The sequence below is a fragment of the Bubalus bubalis genome, chromosome 13, assembly GCF_019923935.1.
Source record: "Bubalus bubalis isolate 160015118507 breed Murrah chromosome 13, NDDB_SH_1, whole genome shotgun sequence".
Lineage (NCBI taxonomy): Eukaryota > Metazoa > Chordata > Mammalia > Artiodactyla > Bovidae > Bubalus > Bubalus bubalis.
In genome coordinates this window covers 59,176,059-59,200,077 of record NC_059169.1, presented here as the reverse complement: position 1 = coordinate 59,200,077, position 24,019 = coordinate 59,176,059, and the positions used below count along the sequence as shown (strand labels likewise).

At 37.2% G+C, this 24,019-nt stretch overlaps 1 protein-coding gene across 7 annotated transcripts in view; it reads left to right on the top strand.

Annotated features, from left to right (window-relative positions):
* Nucleotides 1–24,019, top strand: part of KATNAL1 (katanin catalytic subunit A1 like 1) — a 58,084-nt gene that overhangs the window by 10,234 nt on the left and 23,831 nt on the right. For 6 of the 7 annotated variants that reach the window (XM_006078584.4, XM_025262898.3, XM_025262899.3 and 3 more), the window contains exons 2-4: nucleotides 5,698–5,870; nucleotides 7,757–7,917; nucleotides 20,934–21,102. In XM_006078584.4, coding sequence (XP_006078646.2) covers nucleotides 5,709–5,870; nucleotides 7,757–7,917; nucleotides 20,934–21,102 — 492 coding nt within the window. In that variant the 5' untranslated portion in view covers nucleotides 5,698–5,708. Of the gene's footprint in view, nucleotides 1–2,126; nucleotides 2,161–5,697; nucleotides 5,871–7,756; nucleotides 7,918–20,933; nucleotides 21,103–24,019 lie in introns of those variants that run through there. The other variant, XM_006078586.4, reaches the window with a different exon arrangement.

Below are 24,019 nucleotides of genomic sequence, written 5' to 3'. Positions count from 1 at the left end.
TCCGTTGGTCTGTGTCTATCTTTATGCCAATCCCATGCCATCTTGATTCCTGTTAATTTTATAATAAATCTTGGAATCAGTATAAGTTGTCCTACTTTACTATAATTTTTGAAACTGTTTTGGCCGTTCTATGTCCTTTGTATTTCCATCTAAGTGTTAAATCAGCTTGTCAGTTTTTATAAGAAAGGCTGCTGGGATCCTGATTGGGATTTCGTTGAGTCTGTGAATCACTTTCAAGAGAATTGACATTGGGGGTTTCAATTCATAAATGTATGTGCACATACACACATGTATGTATATCTATTAACTTAGGTCATCTTTAATTTCTCAGTGCCCAGATCTTACATATATTCTGTTTGTTTATCCCTGGGGTATTTAGTATTTTTGAATGATTTTACTGTTTTGAATTTAGTTTTCAATTTTTTTTTGTTAGTATGTAGAAATACGATTGATTTTTGAATATTAACCTTGTATCCTGCAACTTTACAAAATTCACTTATTAGTTCTAGTAATTATTATAGATTCCCTAGGATTTTCTCCATTAACAATTAACATTGTATGTGAATAATAGAATTTTCCTTCCACTTTTCTAATATGTATCCCTTTTATTTTTTTCTTGGCTACTTGCACTGGTTAGAACCTATAGCTGTCATGTTGAATAGAAGCATTGAGAGGAGATTCACTGGCCTTGCTTATTCTTTCTTGATTTTGGTAGAGAGTATTCAGTTTTTTCTGGAGAAGGCAATGGCAACCCACCCCAGTACTCTGGCCTGGAAAATCCCATGGGAGGAGCCTGGTAGGCTGCAGTCTATGGGGTCCCTAAGAGTCGGACACGACTGAGCAGCTTCACTTTCACTTTTCACTTTCATGCATTGGAGAAGGAAATGGCAACCCACCCCAGTGTTCTTGCCTGGAGAATCCCAGAGACGAGGGAGCCTGGAGGGCTGCCGTTTTTGGGGTCGCACAGAGTTGGACGTGGTTGAAGTGACTTAGCAGTAGCAGCAGCAGCATTCAGTTCTTTCAGTTAATCTGATGATATCTGCTCTTTACTAGATTGAGGAATTTCTATTCTCAGTTCGCTAAGAGTTCTTATCATGAATGGTATTGAGTTTTGTCCACTACTTTTTCTGCATCTGTTCAGATGATCATGTTTTATTTCTGAGTCTCTTAAGATTGATTGGTTTTTTTAAATAGATACCACCTTGAATTTTTTATATAAACTCCACTTGGTCATAATGCATTATCCTTTTTATATACTGGATTTGATTAGCTAAAATTTAAATATTTTTGTATCTATATTCCTGAGGGATACTGGTAGGTAAGTTTCTTTTCTTATAATGTCTGGTTTTGGTATCAGGCTAACACTGGTCTTAAAATATGAGTTGGAAGTTTTTCCACCCATTTCTTTTTCTGAGAGAGTTTGTTTGGAAATTGTTTTATTTTTTTTTTTTTCCTTAAATACTTGGAAGAATTCACTCATGAAGTCTTTTGGATTTGGAGTGTTGGTTTTGTTTTTCTTTAATGGGAAGATTTTAAACTACAAATTGAAGTTCATTGATTGACACAGGACTATTCAGATTAATTATTTCTTTTCAGAAATAGCTTTGGTATGTTGTGACTTTATCTCTACAGTCTGTAGTGATGGCCCCTCCTTCATTCCTGATTTTGGTAATTTGTGTTTTCTCTCTCCCTTTCTTGATTAGTATAACTAGAGGTTTAATCATTTTTAATGATCTCTTCAAAGAACCAACTTTTTACTACATTGAAAAATTTTTTCTTGTTTCTATTTTATTGATTTTTGCTTTCAACTGTATTATGTTCTTCCTTCTACTTCTTTTGGATTTAATGTGCCTTTATTTTCCTAGATTCTTTAAGACAGAAGCTGAAAGCAGGAGTTTGCAAACTACAATCTGGGGACCAAATCTAGTCTGCAACTTGTTTTTGAACAGCTGGTGGCTCAGATGGTAAAGAATCTGCCTGCAGAGCAGGAGACCCAGGTTTGATCCCTGGGTCAGGAAGATCCACTGGAGAAGGGAATGGCAACCCACTTCAGTATTCTTGCCTGGAGAATTCCATGGACAGAGGAGCCCGGTGGGCTATGGTCCATGGGGTCACAAAGAGTCGGACCATACTGAGAGACTTAACACAGACACACATGAAGTAAGAATATTTTTTTCATTTTTTTTTTTAACAGTTAAAGAAGTCAAACGAGGAATGATGTTTCGTGACATGTGAAAATAAATGAAATTCAGTTATCAATGTCTGTAAATAAAGTTTTATTGGAACACAACCACACTCATTTGTTTTCATATTGTCTGTGGATGCTTTTGTACAAAGTTGAGTAGTGCCAGTAGTGACTGATGGTGTCTCAGTGCCTCTTGCTGGGCACTGCCGTCACAGTGTCTCATGTGCCCTCCATGTCCCTGTACTCTGACATTTTACTTTATTATCAGCGGATTCCCGTCACGTTAAAAACAGAAAAGATGAGAAAAATGGACTTGATGTATTTATACTTTTAAAGCACAGTGAAGTGAGGAGTATTGAACAGGGTGACAAAGCACTGTGATTATTATGCAATGACGCTATAGCTGTACTGAAGAAATACAGTTTACACTGATATTACCAGACAAATCACTCATCGTGGTGTTCCCAATTCGTAGGAAAGCAGTGGCTAGAAAACTTAATAAGGAGTATCTTTTCAAGCAGAATTTCTTCACAAAATTAAAAAACAAAAATCAGGCTGCACCCGGAGTAAGTTTCTCGAGTGTCTCATTAGTTAGCCAAACAAGAAAGTCATTTGCCAATGGTGACTTAAGTAAATCTTATTTGACTGTAGCAGCCAGAGAAATGTGTCTGGAGAAAATAAACTTGTTTAAGACTATTAGCCTTTTGGTGAGAACAATTGCTAGAATAGTTGAGGACATCAGTCAATTAAAAAAACAAGGCAAACGATTTTGAGTGGTTTTCCTTGGCTCTTGATGAATTGACAGATGTTACCAAAACAGCTAAGTGTTTATTTGCAAAGTCAATGCTGGCTTTGAAGTTACTGAAGAAATACATTTAATGAATAGTGTTTGTGGAATAGCTACAGACAGGAATATTTATTAAAAAGTTGAGAATACACTTATTCTGTACAACCTGAAGTGGAATCTGATGTGTTGGAGCTAGTGGTGGTAAAAAAAAAAAAAATGTGTAGAAGAGAAAAAGGCTTACGTGAACAAATTTACTATGCTGGGAAAACATAGGGTGGTTAAAGTTGATGGTTCTTTACTTTCTTATAATCAGCAGGTATTTTGCAGAGAATATTTGAATCTATCATGTGGTAAGAAACCGTTAGTGTCTTAAGACGCAGGAGTGTTGCTCTTGAGGACTTAACCATTGTCAGTTCCTTGAATTTTTGTCAGAAGCAGAATATCCTGACGTATCCCTACCACACAGCAGTTCGTGGCTTGTAGTGGCGAAGTTCTATTGCAGTCTTGAGTTGCGGGCTAATTTGAACTTTTTCTGAATGAGAGGAACTGTTCTCATCCACTGTTATTGAACTGAATAGCTTTGGAAAGCAGTTTTGCTGCAGACTTGATAATGTTTCTTAATAAATTCAATGGAAAATTTCAGGATCAGACTGCTTACATGCAAAACTAAAGTTATTTTGATGCCAGCTAATATTTGAATCACAAGTAGTACCGAGTTATTTTATAATATGTAGCTATCTACACTGTCAAAAGTTAAAGCAAAGAAGTGAGATCTCTGTTCCCACCCAGATTTTCAGTGTATTTGAGCTCAAACTACTTTGATGCAAGTGCAAAGGAAATTTGCATATTACAAAATCCATTTAACTGTGTAATGGAGATACTTCCACTTAACCTTCATTTGGAATTGATTAATATACAGTGTAATGACTTATCAAGAGAAAAATAAAACCTTCAAATGCTTTTCAAACAGCAAATACGCTGGATTGAAATTATATGCTTGTGATTTGATATCAGCATGTGACAATACCTCTCTTGGTAAACAAACACTTTAAAACATGAAATGTGTAAATCTTATTAAAAAGCAGTATTGACACATGAACATTTGCAGTTGATCTGGATGATAGGAAACACTAACTCTGAATCCCAACTACATGAAATCATATCCCCTATTCTGCAAAAAGTTGGACTCAATGATTGCTACTATAATAGTTTGAATTTTGTTGATAAAAATTGTGGACATTTTTGTCTCTTTTATATAACTAACATAATACCCTCAGTTTTTCCTGTTGCCCCTCAAAGCTAAAAATATTTACTCTAGCCATTCACAGGGAAAGTTTGCTGACCCTTCTTTACATGGAAATATTTCCATTGTGCATCTTTGCGTGCCTGCATATATTAGCAGAATGAATGCTTTTGTCTAAGGACTCATTTGAAGAATTGTAATTCAAAGAAGAGGCTTTCCATGGTTGTCATATATTCTGTGGGTAGATCTACTGAATGTTGAAATTTCTTACTTTGTAAGAGTAGTATACTATTTGCTGCAGTGTGATTCTCATGTAACATAAATGCTGCCTTCAGGGAACCTATGCTGGGAGAAGGGGCAACTAAAATGGGAGAACACATAAAAAGAAACGACTTTAATCTTTTCAAGAATGTACTGGAGTCAGCTAAAATGACTGGAAGTAGTAGTTGTTAGTTTTGAGGAAGAGGTTCTGAGCCCCTTAAGAACAGATAAGAGGTAGAGAGGAAGAGCCAGGCTACTCCCATCAAAATTTAATCCCCTCAGGAAAGCATGGGACAAAATGATTTTTCTCTGCTAAGTGTATTTCTTGGTTTACTGTTCCAGGAAGTAAGAGTAGGTCAATTTGGACTCCTTCCCAAGATGTCATTCTCCTGGATCTCTGGACAGTTTTCAGTGGAAAGTATCTTTGCTTAGAAGCCTTGGATGATCTTGGGGGACTGTTGAGAAGCCTGGAAAAGCCAGAATTATTGAGCTGGAGGGCTTTGGTAGAAACCAGAGGTTCAGATGGTATTTTTCCTAGTTTCTTATAGAAAGGGAAGATTAATGATAGTGATTTGCACAGGCAAAAAGCTCAAGAGAATGGCAGGATCATAGAAGATTACCAGATGGGGAGCATCAGATAGTTAAATTCACAGGTTTTTGCTTAGATTTAAGTTGTATGAAACACTTAAATGTATGTAAATGATGCATGGACAACTATAGGCTGTACTTTTAAAATGTGTTCCTTAAGTTAAAAAGTTCCTTCCCTTTTTGTTCTTGGGGCCAGATAGTTTTAGTGAAAAATAATTTTTGCAGTTTTAATTGATGTTGATGGAAAATGTGAGCTATTTATATATTTAGCTTTACATTGTCAAGAATAAACGGACTGAAATGAAGCAAGTTGATCTTTACTGTTATTGCAGCTTGTGGTGATTATAAATGGGCAAGGAGAACTGGTGTCCAGTTTATGTAGCTGTAACATAAATCGATAGTGCAGAGCTGTGTCATTTCTCTAGTTATCTCCTTGGGTGCTCTTTTGTCATCTGTGCATTTCCAAAATTGGGAACTTTGTTCAGTATCATTATAAGATGCATTCAGATAACCTCAAAGAATGAGAGAAACATTTTGACTTTCAAAGTAGTTTTAAGCAGATCTTTTAAAGTGTAATAAATGCTTTAAAGTCAGTACTGAAAACCTAATAAAAAGCCACTGTATTTTGTTTAGATCTCTGAAGGATGAATTTGGCTGAGATTTGTGACAATGCAAAGAAAGGAAGAGAATATGCACTTCTTGGAAATTATGACTCATCCATGGTATATTACCAGGGGGTGATCCAGCAGATTCAGAGACATTGCCAGTCAGTCAGAGACCCAGCGGTCAAAGGCAGATGGCAGCAGGTAAGAGCCCATGGAAGTGTTCAGGGGGTGAGGACGGCAGTCTGCTGCACTGGAGAGATGTGAGCTGGAAAATCAGTTCGAGATTTTGCGAGTAGTTCTCTTTTGTCTGACTGCTGAAGTATATTTAAAATGTACTCTGGATAGTTTTTCTGTCTTTCCTAGTTAACGTGTATGTTTTTCTTAATATATTGATTTGGCCAAAAAGTTTGTTCAGTTAGTGAACACATTGTTCATTAAAAGCCTTGGTGAAAATGAAAAATATGTCTTTTAGGTTTACTTAAAACAGAATGAACTTTTTGGTCAACTCAGTATTTTTGAGACATATTTCGAAGCCATTTAATTCAGATTGATTCTAATTGGTTTTTTCCTCCTCAGTTGACTAATTGTGTATGATTACAAGTTGTAGAAATGAGGTATTTCTACTTGCCCTTTCCCCTTTCAGTTTTACATGTAATTTTGACCCATTTCACAAAACTTTTCCTTAAAGAAAGTTTCCTCTTCTTTTGAAAGACTCTTTACAAATACAAAGGAGTCAGTAATCTAATAAAAAACAGTAATATATTTACTGTGTCTTGACTATACAATTTGATTTTATAATATTAATAAAAACTTGAATTACAATTTCCCCATTTTGTCTTAAAACTTAAAATCCTTTTAAAATTAAAAGTACAAAGTCAAGCATTTCTTTGAAGTTTCATTTATGTGCTAATGCCTTTCAAGTGTTTAAGTTTTCCACTGGTCAGAAATTGATGTTTTACTAAGTTTTCAGGGTGAATTTGGCTTATTTTCCAACTTAACTGTTACCAAATTGTGTTGAGTGAGAACAATATATTGGTTTTAACTCAAATTGAAATTTTTGAGTTCTTCTCTCTGGTGTCCTAGCCATAGACAAGAGTTGTTTACTAATCCAGCGTGGAAATATTTTTGACATGTTCTTAATTGTGTTAAATAGTGACTGTTTCTATTCTGGTACTTCTGTGTTTACTTCCATTAGGTTCTGAAATTTCATTTCTCTCAGTATAGCATATAATTGCATATATTAGGTGAATTTAGATTTTTCTTTGGTTCTGTGACTTGTTTATATGTTTTTATGTGTTATTTGAGATAAAGTTAAGGAAAAGCTTCTTATGCTCTGCTTTATAGTAAAGTATGCTTTCTGGTTAAAAAATTAGAATTATTGAAATTAGCTTATACATGTGATTTTCAATCTGCTATCTGTTTGCCTTTGAAAATTAGTTTGGGCTCAAAATTTGAAAACATAAGAATTTCCACATAGCGCTCAGTAAAGTTTTTTAAATATGGGAAAAATCTTGCCTTTGAGCTTAAACTTTAGCCAGGTTGAAAGATTTTTAAACAAGGCAAAAAGAATTCAGACTTTGATGAAGCAGAACTTAAACTAGAAATGGGTAATTCTTAGTATTATGCCACTCAGGGCTTTTAGATGCCCGTGAGAGGCATTTCATACCTTGTGATAACGGGGATAGGAAATGCTGATGAAAATTTTGGCTGACAAGTTTTGAGGGTGTTATTTACAAATATATTAAAAGAATTTAGCATAACATTATAGATTTCTGGGAATGGTTACTGGTTAATAACTTAGTTGCTTGTTTTGAATTGTCTTAATGGTCATCACATTCTTTGGTAGAAAGAATTTCTTTATGAAAGATATATAACTACTTGCCTTAAGAAAAGATATATGTCTTTTTCCAAACCAGTTCCTCCCCTCCTATCTATATTACTTTAAATAGTTCTTTGGTTTTTTGACTGTGTTTTAATGACTCATTTTGCATACTTTGAATGGCATTAAGAAAACTAACATTCTATAGCAGATTGTTGTTTGCAATTTACGTAAATAGTTTGTAGCATAAAGGCTATTTTTTTTAAAGGTTCGGCAGGAATTATTGGAAGAATATGAACAAGTTAAAAGTATTGTCAGTACTTTGGAAAGTTTTAAAATCGACAGGCCCCCAGATTTCCCTGTGTCCTGTCAAGATGAACCGTTTAGAGATCCTGCCGTGTGGCCACCCCCCGTACCTGCGGAACACAAGTAAGTGGAACTTTATGTTTGTTCTCCTTAGGTACTTCTTGAGTTAATTGATGGTCAGAGTGAAAAGAGTAAACCTTTATTTGAACCAAGTATGAGAAACTCTTTGGGGTGGCATGTAAATTTAGTAGCTGTTTATAATTTTCACACATGTGTGTCTACAGGGTTTGTAGTTGATAAAGAACAGAACTATGTCATTTGTCATATATCTTGCTTTTGAAATATTTTACTACTGTAATCATAACAGTAGAAATCCACTGCTGGTCCTAAAGTTTAGTTTAACTGATAAATTTATCAATTAAGTAAGTTCTTTTTAGATTTCGTAATGTCAACATCAAAGCTTTTTTGCTTTAAAAGACTAACAACTTCAGATGAAATGGTGGACAAATTGGATCCATCTGGTTGGGCCTACAGCCGGTTTCCAGAATCTTAGTGTAGAAGGAACCTTACCTTTCCTTTAAGGTGGAAGGGTGAATCAGTAGTGTGGCAGTAAGGCTTGAAGTTTATCTCCTTGATGCTCAGCCTGTGCACCATCTATATTAAACCTCTCTCTTCTTGTTCTTTGCTACCTTCCTGTCTTTGCACAGTCTGTTCTTCCTCAAGGAACAGCCATAATCCCCATCTAAGCAATTCATATTCGTTCTTCAAGTCTCAGTTAAACTGTTTTTCCTCTTTGCAGCCTTTTCTGGTTTGTCCAGGCATGACAGTGTGTTCATCCCAGTTATGTTGTATTTCTTTGTCTCCTGACAAGGGTAGGAGTTTTGCAAGGGCAAGGACCGTGGCTTTATTTACTCAACACAAATAACAAATAGCAAACTCCACTGCTCATGCAGCATTTGGCACATATTAGGCATTCCGCCAACACCGAGTAACTTCATTAATTCTACAAGTAAGGACACTGAGGCCTGGGAGACCTTGACCTGTAAGTTAGGCTGGACCAGGAGCTGAGTTTAGTTCTTTCTGGCTTTCAGTCCCTTTTTTTGTGAAGTCCTATTGTGGTCTGAGTGTTGCATCACAGAAAATAAAATTTCCTTTTGATTAGTAGCTGTGATCGTGTGTTTAGCTTATTGATCTCTTAAAATTTTCAAAAAGCATTTAAAAAACTGTGAAAAGTAGTTAATTTATTCCTTCAGGATTTTTTCCACTGAGTTAGAGATAATTTTATGATTCCCATTATAAAAACACAAGATGATTCTTTTCTAAGTATTTTATTGTTTTTGATGCCAGTGTGAATGGGATAATTTTATTTCTTTTTCAGATGTTTTGTTGTTAATATATTGAGGCACAACTGATTTTTGTATGTTGATCATATATCCTACTGAATTCATTGATTAGTTTTCAGTAGTTTTCTGATGAGCCTTTAAGGTTTCCTGTATTTAAGATCTTACCAGTTGCAAATAATGACGATTTTTGCTTATTCTGTTCCAGTTTGGATGCCTGTTATTTCTTTGTCTTGCCTAGTTACTCTAGCTAGAACTTTCAGTATTATGTTGAATAAGAGTGATGAGAGTGAGGGCATCCTTGTCTTGTTCCTGATCTAAGAGGAGAAACTTTCAGTTTTTCACTGTTGAGTATAATTTAGCTGTTGTCGTACATGGCCTTTATCATGTTGAGGTATGTTCCTTCAATTTGTTGAGGGTTTTTCTCATGAAAGGATGTTGTATTTTGTTGAGTGCTTTTCTTCATCTATTGAGATGATCATATGATTTTTATCTTTTATTTTGTTGATGTGAGAGATCATGCTTATTGATTTGTATGTGTTGAACCTGGCATCCCAAGGATAAATCCTACTTGGTCATGGTATATAATCCTTCTAATGTGTTGTTGAATTTGCTTTGCTAATATTCTGTTGAGAAATTTTGCCTTTGTGTTCACTGAGGATATTGACTTATAGTTTTCTTTTCTTGTCATGTCCTAATCTAGCTTTGGTTTCAGGGTAATGCTGGCTTCATAAAATGAGTCTGAAGTGTTCCCCCTTCTTCGGTTTTCTGGAAGAGTTTTAGATGGATTGGCATTAATTATGTTTAAATGTTTGGTAGAATTTTCCAGTGAAGCCATCTGGCTCTAGGATTAACTTTCAGTGTAGGAAGTACCTGTTCTTAATTGCTAGAGCACCATGATATACTGCAGAAAGCAGTGGCCACAGATAACAGCGCTAATATCTGTGGCTCAAACTGAATAAAAAGTGTGGCTGGCATTTTCCCATTGATGAACACTTTCCTGAAAACTTCTTCTTATTAGAGAAACACCAACCCAGTTATTTCTTTTCTTTGACCTCCCTTAACCGCCTTATAGCACAGATCTGATTTATTTTTATACTTATGTTTTAAGCCTTATTCTTAATGAAAGTGAATGGACCAGAATATGTTTCTCCAAACCTCCTTCCTCCATATTAAATTTTCTCTGTGGATCAGAAATCCTTAATAAAAGCAAATCTAAGACTGTATATTGCCTGACAAAAAAGATTTCCATTTCCATATATATCATCAACAGTGATGGAAAATCACTCAACAACACAGCAGGCTTCTACTAGTGAAGGAATGCTGTTTAATACCATGAATAATATCATAGAATTAGGAGTTTTAAACTGTAAAATCTTTATATCAGCAAATCCACAGATCCTTTACCAAGTAATATCAGCATAGTGGTATCTATGTAAGGCAGAATGAAGTAAACTTTATTGTAGCACAGAATGTGTGCATGTGCTGATAGAATTAGGGCTAAAAGTTATGAGAGATTGAATTTGTATAATTTTTTTTCCTTTTACAATTTCATTTCTTCTACAGATCATATAAAACAAATGTAGTAAAATACCACCTAGAGCTAGTGAAAGTGAATATAGCCCTTAGATTTTCTTGGTGTGGTGGGAAGACACTTGAGTCCATGAGATCTGAGTTTAAATTCTACTTCTGACACTTCCTTGGTTTGTGACCTTGTACAAGTTATTTAACCTTTAAACATTTAGCTTTACTCTCTGTAAAATGGGGTGTTTACCTCATGAAATTAATTAAATTTTAATGTTTAAGACAGTAACTGGCATGTAATAATTAAAATGAATCATCAACTCTGAAATAAAGTGCTACAGTGTTCTTTCGTGTAAATACTAAGAGCTAACAGAATTTTTAAAATGATACTGCCTCATTCATAAAATCCCTCAAGGAATTTTATTTCCTTCTAGTACATTCTACATAAATCCTTAGTTTTCTGAAACATTTTGAATAACTCTGGCAGAGAGGATGTGGTTTTTTTAGATGTCTAAGCCTCATGAAGTGGGTAATCATTTTCAGGAAAAGGATGAGATAACGAGTTATCAGTCACTTCGTGCTTTGCAAGCATTCTCTTATTTAAACCTCCAGTAATCCTATGAAATAGCTACTTGTATTGTGTACCCATATTACTATTGCTCATTTATTGTTATGAACTCCATCTAGAGCTAAGTAATTGAAGCTTATAGAGTTTATTTTCCCAAAGTCATCTGAACAAGAAAGTGGCAGAGCCAGGATTTGAACCCAGATCTCTTCAACTTTAGAAGTCTTGTTTATATCTGCTCTTCCATGTTACTTTCCTACACATACTTGGTGATATTTGTGGGTATATTTTGACAAGTGTCTATGTATCCTAATACATAATATATAATTCTGTTAAGCACTTGATTAAATTCTTACTAGAGTGGGTAGGAGAGAAGGAAAATGAAGAATACTTAATGAAGTACTTAAAGATGCTTAAAGAAACTGAAGATGCTTAGTGAAATAAATAATGTAATTTAAAAAATTTCTCTCTGGTAATACCACACTGAAATTGCAGTGTGGGCCAGTTGGAAAATATAATTTACCTTGTTCTGTACAAAGTGTTTCCAGGATGCATCTGATGTTTGCTGTTAGCCACTAATTTGGAAGCCCTGCTTATGGGTCTGTCCTTTTCACACAGAGCTGCTTCTGTTACCACTGGTGGTCTCTGGTGGTAGTTTGCCGTATCGTTCCAGGTTATACCTTATATGTTGTGTGTCCTCTGAGTTTAATCATGGTCCTATATTAGATCACTAGCAGCTGCTTGGATAAATCAAAGCAGCCTTTTAAAATGAATTAGATTTAATGCCTTTGAATATGGGGGAAACTGAGCTACAAAAGTAGAATTATAATGGGAAGTGCTGGCAATATTAGAATTAAACGCCAAAGAGATGGAGCTTCCAGATTATTCTTAGTGTCCCAAGTTAAAAGATATCTTGTGTTAATTATATTATTTTATAATATTTGCCATGTAAATTTATCAAGCATAGTTTCTTTAATGAGGCCATTTAGAAATGATCTTTCCCAGTGAGACCTAAGGCCATGAAATTAAGATTTTCTGTATAGGAGCAGTATGTGACATAGATTATAATCAAAGAAGTATTTTTTATTCAGCTTCAAAAATAATTGTGTTAGGTCTTTTAAAGTGACATCTTTTGGGAGAGATGGCGGTAGCAGTAGAATACCCAGCCTGAAAAGCATCATCTGGCTTCTTCCATTCAGGTTTAAAAAGATAACTCTAACAGGCCCTCTAATGCTGTTTAACCTGGAACCAAGGGAAATGGCCTAGTGTATTTCTGCATACAGATAGGTGGGAAGACTGATTTTTATCAACTTTGTGCTCTTCTGTAGGATTTCAGCCAAGAGGAAATTCTTGTTGACTCGGTATTAAAATCGTTGCTCTATGTTTTCTGTGGATACCCTAATAGATGAAGTAACTGCTCGCATATTAAAATCCCAGTTTGCACTGGAAAAAGCTCAGTCATGGCCAAGGTCGGGTACTGATACAGAGTACCCTGCCTTCCCGTCCTTACGGTGTCTCACCAAGGCTGTGGGAAACTTTCCTGGGGTTGGGAGGTGGGAGCAAGTTTCTGTATCAGTGCCACCACTAAATGGAGTGGTCCTCCAGGTTAATTTCACTTCTACCGGCCTCAGTTTTCACCTCTTTAAAATGTATATCACGATGAGATTCTTTTGTAAAATTGCTTTGAAGTCTTAGGAAGAAAAAAACACTGCTATTGATGTATTCAACCCCTATGTTAGGGGCTTCCCTAGCGTCTCAGATGGCAAAGAATCTGCCTGCAGTGTAGGCCAGGTCCACATCCCTGAAGTGGAGCTAATATGAGAAATAATCCAGACGTTGTGCACAGCCTTGCCTACGGTGCTGGCCCCGTCGTATGCCAGGTGCTCTGCTGGGTGTCAGTTCTTCTGTAGGGGTGTGGCAGGGTGCAGCCTTCCTGAGCTTGCAGTCTTGTGAAGTGGCGTGAGAGCTGTTAGTGAGCTAGGATTGGCTGGATATGGTGATTAATGAGCTTTAGAGAATGAGAGAAAAATTATGTAATTAAACATCTAGACAAAGCTGTTGAATAGGAATTGAAAGTGAGAGCCAGAGTTTAAGAGTGATTGGGATTAGTAGTTAGTTACTTGGGAGTCATCAGCAAGTAAGGCATTTTAAGAAAGAAATTTTAAGGTCATTCTTCATATGGTGGAATAGGTTATTGCCTAATATGATGGGCAGGTTGAGATTATACACACTTCTAAACATTCTGGAGTCTTAGTCTCTTCCAGAATTCTGTTTCTGGAGTATAGAGTATACAGACTATGGTAGAATGTAGCTAGCAGTGCTGATTAACTATGATAACTGACATTTATTGAGTTTTTAACTGTGAACCAGATACTGTGCTGATAAACTCTCTACATGGTCTATTTCTTAATCTTCAACAGCCACCCTCTAAAATAATTGGTACTATTAATATCATCCCTTTTTTTTTTTAGAAGAAATTGAAGTTTGAAGATTCTAAGCAACTTTATCAAATGCTGCATGTAGGTTAAGTAAGATAAGGATTGAGAATTGGATTGGATTTAGCAGCGTAGAGCTCATTGGTGACCCTGATGAGTGATTTTGGTCAGATGGCTGGTGGGTTCAGAGAATGGGAAGAGAGGAATTGGAATCAATGAGTACTTGCAGTTCTTTCAACAAGTGTTGTTGAGCACAGAAATTGAGTAGTAGTTGGGGAATACGTGGAATCATTATTTGTTGTTTAGAGATGTTTGTGTGCTGATGCGAGTGCTGCAACAGGAAGGGGCGAGTGATGGTGCAGGGGAGAAAGGGGACCATGCTGGAGCAGCGCCCCTGTGTAGGCCAGAGGAGACGGGGTCCCGTGTGCTGGTGGAGGGGGTGTGGGACAGCTGATCAGAGTGGCTGCAGGGAAGACAGTCAGTTACGAAGAGAAGCAGCAAGATTGTCCGAGAGTGAGTGCAGGGGTGCAGGTGTTCTCCAGGGTCTAAATTCTCAGCTGAAGGGTCCCAAGAATGGAACTTCCCTCCAATTGGCTACTTTATTTCTTTTATGTAAATTTTCTAGGGAGCATTTGTCTTATTTTGTAGGACTCAGTAGTCACTCATTTGAAACTTTTATTTTGGTATTCGAGGTGTTTTTTACAATTAGTGCCTAAAAACATGGTATTTCTATCTTTTTTTTTTATGTTACAGAAAAGACAACTGAAAGATAGAAATTTTAATTCATTAGAGATATACTAAGGAGTGGGAACAAGATAGTGGTAAGTCAGAATGAAATCATAACGTGTTCATTTTGTTTCTTCTTTCTTGAAAGAAGTCTTCGCCCTGCTGCACTCTAATTACCTCTGTCTTCTTCCCTCTTGGTTCCTTTGGCAACTGCTGTGATGCATACACTGCCTCTGTTGCCTTTCACTGCTTCTTGTTCCTTACGAAGTAGGGATCTGGATCTCTGTTCATTGCAGTATTGGGAGTGAATTCTTAAAAGACGGCTTCCTAATTTAAAATGGAATGCCAAGTTCTCAAGAGTTCTGGTGTTTAACTGTTGTTAACAGCTGATTGTGTTCACCAACTCTTCTCTGGAATGCTCCTCTTCTGTTGGCTTCTCTAACACTGCCCTCTTCCCTTTTCCTTCTTGTCTGCCCCGCCCCCGGGACTGTGGCCTTTTCTCCTCTTACGTCCTCCTCTTGTCGGTCCCTGGTGCTGTCCTGTGCCCTTCCTGTGTTCCCTTCAGCTCCAGCCTGTTCTCACCCTGCTTGATGTTAGTGATTCAGGTGGGGTTTTTGCCTGCTGGCTTGCATGAGCAGTCTAACTGTTGTTTGTATTGATAGATACCTTCTGTTTTCTCTCTCATTGTTTTTATGATTTTATTTTTTTGTCTTGGTGTTAAGTAGTCTCACTACAGATTATCTAAGTGTAGATTTATTTTTATTTAACACTACTTAAGACTTATGCTTCTTTTGTTTCAAATTCTTTTTTATGCTTTTAGCCATTTTATAGTTCATAACTAATAGTTCTGTTAGAAGTTATTTTGCGCCTTATCTTTTTTGTTATTTCTGATGGCTCTTGTTTGTGGTCAAGTTGAGAGTGTCCCTTCGAGATCTGAGCCCTTCTGAGGAGTGGCTTATTTAGGGGAATGTCGCTTCTTGGAGGGTCTCTGTTGGCCCCAGCCAGCTGCCTTAGGGATGTCACCTGCCTGGACCACTTTTAGGTAAATTTCTTGGCTTAAGTGAGTGTGAAACTAAATCCCACATCTCATGTGCACAGACCCCTGGTTACTATTTCTAGGGGAGACTTGTGCGTACTCCGCACATAGAGAGCATAAGCTGGGATGGACAGATGTACTTATTTCTTCCATGTGCATGTTTAAATGTGCTCTTTGAGAGTCCTGGCTTCACACGCTAGTCTCTGGTCACCTTCGGCAGTGTAGGCCTCAGGCCTGTCTCAGGCCTCTCTATGTGCTCGTTCAAGTCTCAAGTCCTGAGGTGGCAGAGACCTGGAACCTTCAAGAACCACAGTGCCATCAGCTGTATTTTATTTATCTTTTGGCCGTTTTGTATTTCTCTGTATCTTCTGGTAAGATCACCTATGTGTAAAGAGGATATTTGTTACATTTTATTCAGAATTCCTATCTTTTTTTTTTAATGTTATAGGAAAAAAACAACTAAAAATTCAAGTCATTAGAAATAAACTCTATCTATATACTTAGCTTAAGTTCTTGAGGGCCTTACCCTCTAGTTTACTGTTCTTGAGGACTCTTATTTATAGTTTAGTTGGGAACTCTTCTTCAGCAAGGCTTTAGTTGTAGGATTTATATGTGGATAGAAAAGGAATGTCCAATACAATACATAAAATACGTATATATTTTAGGTAAACTATAAGCTTCTTGAGTGCAGTGATTATTCATATTTTTTTGTAGTCCCGTATTTTGCAAATCAGTAGAATAATTTCAGAACTTGACTATAAGACAAAGCACTGTGAGACATTTAAAATTCAACTGGTAATATTGTAATGTAATCTGTAAAAGTTGTGTGGATTTCTATGGCCTGTTTCTATAACTGTTTTTATTTTCTGAAACAGTGCTGTTGTCATCTAGCTTTAAGGTCTTTAGAGTTAGGCAGAAGAAAGGTATTTTAAGTATTTTAAATTCAAAGTTCTCTAGAGTTAAATAGAAAAGGCAAGGGCCAATCTTTAGATCCAAAGAAGAGCAAAGTAAAATTAATAAATTATCACCCTGCCTGGGAGTGGTGGCATCCTACCATTAGACCAAATAATCAGTGATGTTGTCATCCCATTTCCCACACTGTCTTAGAAGTGATAGAATGACTGGCTTAGCAACTTTTTGAATGAAGCTTAGTGCGTCCCATCAGAGTCTCTGACAAGAATTTAGTCACTGTCCTTGCTGAAATTCCTAGTTGTGGGTGACATAAAAATGCTAAGACGGCAGCCCCTATCATAGTTAAATGGGATTGTATAATATTTGGTGTGAGAAATGTGTCTGTAGCCCCAGATCTCATACATTTTAAGTTTCTGGCTAAATGTCATCTTGGTTAACTCGGACAATAATTATCTTCTATATTGGGTAAGCATCTTTCAATTCCAGTGCCATTAGAATAAAGAACAAAAATGTCTTAAGAGAATCAAAATTGTAATAGTATTTTTTTTTGTTAAGAGATATGTACATATTTATTATTTTTATATACTTGTAATTTAAGAAAATATGGCTATTGAGAGTGATAAGCATGCAATTCCAATCAGGTGTATTATGGAATAATTTAGATCTGTGATTTTTACATAAAAATTTGTGTTAAGTACTTTGGGGGGAACGTTTAGGAGAATTTGAGGCTTACCTCATTTGTAAGTTTAAGTTACCAAGTTTATGAAAGTATGTATATATAAGCTATGCTTTATTAAGAAACATAATTGAAGAACTAAGAAGATTGTGAAATATATTACATTTAGTGGCATTTAATTAGCCAGGTTTTAAATGGCATTAAAGCCTCTTAAAAGTGACTTCTAAAATCTGCTGCTTTTATGCATAGAAAAAGATTTGTAAACAAATCCACAAACTTTAAGGACTAACTGAAGTTTTTACATTTTTAACTTTAATAAGGTGAATATTTAAAAAAAATCAAAGTAGACCTCTGAAGAGATTTTCCTCACAAAAAACAGCACTGAGGACACAGAACTACTCATATCAGCATGGCTGGCAGCTCTCCTTGGGTCTGGATGGGATGGATTTGCTCATTAGACGATGAGGAAAAATTTAACCCAATATTCAAAAGCCTTTTATATTATGTAGTGTAGTGTCTTGCATTCATCAAAAGTTCAGGTATTTGTTTTTATCTCCAAACAGTATCTTGCTTTTCTTGGAATCCTACTGTCTGTGTTCTTTTAGCTTACTTTTTCACCCAGCATTATGGTCCTGAGATTGATCTATTGTTATTGCACATGGCTATGATTTATGGTCACGTGTATATAGTATCCCATTCATTATGTATATAATGATTCATGCATCTGTTCTGATTCTGGACCTTTGGGTTATCTCATGGTGTTGACCGATCAGCAGTGCTACCACTCCTAGACAGGAACATTTACATATAATATTGGTGATTAATTTTGCTTAGAAAGGAAGAATTGACTTTTGAAGGAGATCAGGGTTGTTTGCATTTGATAGACTAAGGCACCCTTCTTCCCATTCCTACAAGGAGATATCCTCCCATGGGAGAGCTCAGTTCCACGTAGACAAGCTGCTTGTTTCTCTGCAGATTGCCAGTGCTTCTCTGATTTGAAATGCTGTAAGCTAGGAGGGTGTCAGCCTGGGTTTGACGGTTGGGGCAGAGGTTGATGATGCTGTGGCAGGTGGGGGTTGAGTCGCTCAGTCGTGTCTGTCTGACTGTGACCTCACGGACTATAGCCTACCAGGCTCCTCTGTCCTTTGGATTCTCCAGGCAAGAATACTGGAATGGGTTGCCATTTCCTCCTCCAGGGGATCTTCCCAACCCAGGGATCAAACCCGTGTCTCCTGCATCTTCTGCATTGGCAAGTGGGTTCATTACCACCGAGCCACCAGGGAAGCACTGATGATGCAGTGCAGCCCTACTAGTAATAAAGTCTTTTTTAAAAAAGAGACCAGTAAAACCAGCCTTGAGACTTACTGTTTACAGCCTGGAAGCTGTCACTGAGTCCTTAAATTGAAGCATGACATTGTGCAGTGATGCGCTAATGGAGGAATAAGTACAGACAGAATCAAGGATGTCCTTTGGGAAGCTGACAGAGTCTGTTTCAAATGTAATATCAAACTGCAGTGAGACGGAACTGAAGACCTGCAGAGCACAGGCAGGCTTTCTGTGCCACTCTGGACTGGCCACCAGTGGCATGTCTGGCCTCTTTGAGCAGTTTCATGCAGGCCGGGGATGAGCTCGTCAGAATACTGAGCGGCAGGACAAGGTCGGCAGTAGCACTCTTGGAGTGCCGCCTGTGTATGAGCTTTGAAATAATTCCTCTCGCAGCACAGCTTTACTGACCTGGATGTGTGTGCAAAATGGACTACAGCAGGACTCCTCCAAGACTGCTAAATAGCCAGCCGAGGTGGGAAGGCACAAGCTGAGGAGGCAGAAGAGCTGTTTGAGGATTCACTGCAGTTCTCCCCTCCTCACGGAGGCCTAGCAGGGCCAGCCCAGCAGCCGTGCGGCAGCCCGTTGCGCAGCTGTAAAGGACGGGCTTGCTGTTTGCCAGCAAAAGCCTCAGGCCGGCTGTGCCTCGGAAGAGCAGGACCACAAACAATGACAGACTACTTAAATAGCAGGCGCAGCTGCTGACAGAAGGCAAGCACATGTCAAGTGTGTTCTGCAGAAGGAGGTTGTTGGTTGCATTTGATTGTCTTTGGCCATGAATCCGATTCAGGACAGACATTTATATATTTGCAGATATGCACTTACTGTTACGTGTATATATATATATATATATTTACCATTATATATATATATATTTATTGTTTTATATTTATATATGTAGAATAATAAGGTTCTGCTCACCTACTTGATACCTCTTCATCAAAAAGGAAGTTCAGTCAAAAAACAATGGTTGCAATGAAATACTAGGAACAGAGCAGTGTAACGTTTTTCTTTTTTTTTTATTCTTTGCCAGTCTCATCACATTTTTTTGTATCTTACTGGCAGTCAGAATACTTAAAAGACTAAAAATGTGCTAGTACTAAAAACACAATAATGCCTTTAAATTTGAAAATGTCGTATAACCATTTCAATATACATGATTTTTGAGTTCCTTTCCTGTGGATTTTTTTCCCCACAAGTTTGCTCTTTCATCGTTGTCTCCTCTGAGGGCCTAGCACAGTAGAGGCTATCTGCCTCCTGACGGGTGTCTGGGTGTTCAGTACATAATTGTTTAATTGGACTGAATTCCCTCCGATGTCAGTGTGTGGTAACCTAGTAGGTAGACACACATTTTCCATCAGGCTCTCTCATCCGTAACAGTTTCACATGGTGGTCTGACTCCAGTGGTCTGAAGATGCTACAGTATGTTACCCATTTTTCACCTTGAGTTTGCCACCTTCCTGGCTTGTCATCCATTTTCCTGGGTTTATTGAGTTGTACACATGTGACCCTTCCCTGATACAGAGAGAGAGACTTCCATGATGAGTTAGATGAATTAAAAGCCAGAAGCTGGAAAAGAGATAATGATAGATTCGGCACGTGGGTGGAAAAAGGGATATACATATGGGATGTGAAGGGCTACAAATACAGGTGGAACTGTAGAGAGAGGAAAGGTAGAAAACAGAGGCAGAGACAGCTCAGGAAATTATACACAAAGTGACAGCGTCTCAGCCAGCACCCAAAGAGGGGCAAGTAGGTACTGTGCTGAGGAGCCCTCCGACTTTACTATTTGAAGAAGACACATTTCACATTACATGAGACAAAGTGTGCTACTTGGTCAGCATAGTTATATTTATATGTTTATCAAAATTCTTTTTAAAAATTGCCGTGTAATTGACACAGTACGTTAGTTTCAAGTGTACAGTGTCATGATTCAATATCTGTGTGTATTGTGAAATGGTCAACACCATAAATAGAATTAACATCTTTTGCCACATGTAGTTATCAGAATTCTTGATTCATGTTTGGGGGCCTGTATAATTTGAATGATTCTTGATTTTTGACACCTTCAAAACATGAATTTTAGATACACCTAAATTAAGATTTCATTAAGCCTTGCTATTTGTAATTTGATGAATAAAATGCTGGTTTTTCCAATACTGAAGCAGAGAGAATAATTTTGGTTGTAAAGGATAAACTGGTAAGCTATACAGATAGACATATTTTCAATTCTTGTCTTTTCAGCTTTTAATACTTTTTTTTAAAGTTACTTATTTGGTTTAGGACAATAATGAATAAGGAACTGATACTCTATTACACTATTAAGATTATTAGATGGGAGTAGTGTGTATTGCCCTCTATTGGTGATTGTTACTTTGACAAAGTAATTGCTGTTACATGTATCATTTATATGTATTTGATATTTGTATCAACCAGGATTTTTTACAGAAAAGTACTTTCAAAAACTGATCTAATAGTTGTGACCGTGAATTGGCAAAAGGGGAAAAACTGACTTTGTGGGCTAATTGATTTAATAGTTTTATTAACTGAGGTAGTATTGAAGTACTTTTGCCTTTGATTAATTTTTATTTTTTTTGGTTAGAGCTCCACCTCAGATAAGGCGTCCCAATCGAGAAGTAAGACCTCTGAGGAAAGAGATGCCAGGAGGCGGCGCCCGGGGACCTGTAGGCCGAGCACATCCCATATCTAAGAGCGAGAAGCCCTCCACCAGCAGGGATAAGGACTGCAGAGCCAGAGGGAGAGATGACAAGGCAAGCCTCCCTCTTCCTGACTCATTCACTTTAAGCCCATGACCTTTGGTGCATATTGTAATTTTTGTAGGCTTTTCAGAGGACTCTGGTTTTAACATGGAAGAGATATAAAAAAGAACTCTGAATCAAAAACTTATGCAGTCTTGGCATTTTGAAGGCCATTCTGCAATGCCAGTAAACTCAGAGATGTATTAAATAAACACACACACAAATTTGTCTGTACAAATCTTAAGTAAAATGGAGCTTTTGTAGAAATATTCAAAATAAAGTTTTAAAACTTAAAAAAATATTTTAGCTAGTATTCTGAAGTAAAATGAACAATAAATGAACCATAACTGTAGGGGAAAGATTTATAAGGAAATAGATGTGTGTATAGTCTTCACAGAATAAGACAGTGGATACAGTTTGTTACTGATACAGAGTTTTAAAACTTAGATTTATCTGTAAATTTTTGAGTAGATTTTTTTTTTCTTTCATGAGAAAATTTCCTTCAGTATATACGTTTATCTGGGAAATTGATTGGTGAATAAACATAATACTGGGTAGAGATTCTGTGCTGTGCTTCAGTTCAGTCTCTCAGTCATGTCCAACTCTGTGACCTCATGGACTGCAGCACACCAGGCTTCCCCTGTCCATCACCAGCTCCTGGAGCTTGCTCAAACTCATGCCCATCAAGCTGGTGATGCCATCCAACCATCTCATCCTCTGTCATCCCGTTCACCTCCTGCCTTAAATCTTTCTCAGCATCAGGGTCTTTTCCAGGGAGTCAGTTCTTCACATCAGGTGGCCAAATTATTGGAGCTTCAGCTTTAGCATCAGTCCTTCCAATGAATATTCAGGACTGATTTCCTTTAAGACTGACTGGTTTGATATCCTTGCAGTCTAAGGGACTTTCAAGAGTCTTCTCCAACACCACAGTTCAAAAACATCAATTCTTTGGTGCTTAGCTTTCTTTATGTTCCAACTATCACATCCATACATGACCGTTGGGAAAACCATAGCTTTGACTAGACCAACCTTTGTTGGTAAAAGTAATGTCTCTGCTTTTTAATATGCTGCCTAGGTTTGTCATAGCTTTTCTTCCAAGGAGCAAATGTCTTTTAATTTCATGGCTGCAGTCACCATCTGCAGTGATTTTGGAGCCCAAGAAAATAAAGTTCATCACTGTTTGCATTTTTTCCCCATCTATTTGCCATGAAGTGATGAGACTGAATGCCATGATCTTAGTTTTTTGAATGTTGAGTTTTAAGCCAGCTTTGTACTCCCCTCTTTCACTTTTATCAAGAGGCTCTTTAATTGCTGTTTGCTTTCTGCCATAAGGGTGGTGTCAACTGCATATCTGAGATTATTGATATTTCTCCTGGCAATCTTGGTTCCAGCTTGTGCTTCATCCAGCCTGGCATTTTGCATGACGTACTCTGCATATAAGCAGGATGATAATATATAGCCTTGACATACTCCTTTCCCAATTTGGAACCAGTCCATTGTTCCATGTCCAGTCTCATAGATGTCTCATGAGGCAGATAATATGGTCTGATATTCCTGTCTCTTTAAGAATTTTCCACAGTTTGTCATGGTCCACACAGACAAGGCTTTAGCATAGCCAATAAAGCAGAAGTAGATGTTTTTCTGGAACTCTCTTGCTTTTTCTGTGATCCAGTTGGCAATTTGATCTCTGGTTCCTCTGCCTTTTCTAAATCCAGCTTGAACATCTGGAAGTTCATGGTTCATGTACTGTTGAAGCCTGGCTTAGAGAATTTTTATTACTTTGTTAGTGTGTGATGAGTACAGTTGTGTGGTAGTTTGAACATTCTTTAGCATTGCCTTTCTTTGGAATTGGAATGAAAACTGACCGTTTCCAGTCCTGTGGCCAGTGCTGCGTTTTCCAAATTTGCTGGCATGTTGAGTGCAGCACTTTCACAGCATCATCTTTTAGGATTTGAAATAGCTGCACTGGCATTCCATCACCTCCACTAGCTTTGTTCATAGTGATGCTTCCTAAGGCCCCCTTGACTTCACACTCCAGGATGTCTGACTCTAGGTGAGTGATCACACCATCGTGGTTATCTGGTAATTGATTTAAGTAATTGATTGAATTACTTAATAGCAAATGGCCATTTTTTGAATATTTTCTTTCTCATGCTTAAGTCTAGGAATGTCTGATATGGAGAGAGAGAAACTGGGTTGAAGTATTATTTTGAGAAATGTGGATAGGTAGTTATACAAATGAACAATGACCTAAAAAAAAAAATCTCTTTATTGAAGAAAAGTATATAGATTATAAGGGTAGTATTTGATGAATGATGATCATCTAACTAGTAGCATACTGGTAAATGTCTAATAACTAGTTTTTTTGAAAAAAAAAGTTGTATGTATATAAGTATGCATGCATATTCACACAAATTTATTATAAATCTCATAATAAAGGATGTACAACATAATAACTTACAAATGATAAAATATGTAAGACTCTTTATTGTAAACTTTTATAGGGCCCATGGACCCTCATGAAATGCCTTTGCTGCTTTTTGCTTAACTCTTGCACCTGTAGGTACCTATGGTTGCAGTTGACAGATGATTAGGAATGTAGTTCTGACAAGATTTGGTTGATATTTTGTTTTTATTAGTGAGTCAGTTGAAAATGAAACAACAGAAACATGTCAGAACTTCACTCCTCCATCAATCACTTGAACAACTTTGATGAATCATGTCATGGTTTTCAAATACAACTTATTTCCTTAGTTTTTTGTGCTATTTACATGGTATGCTACGCTAAGTCACTTCAGTCGTGTCTGACTCGGTGTGACCCCATAGACGGTAGCCTACCAGGCTCCCCCGTCCCTGGGATTCTCCAGGCAAGAATACTGGAGTGGGTTGCTATTTCCTTCTCCAATGCATGAAAGTGAAAAGTGAAAGT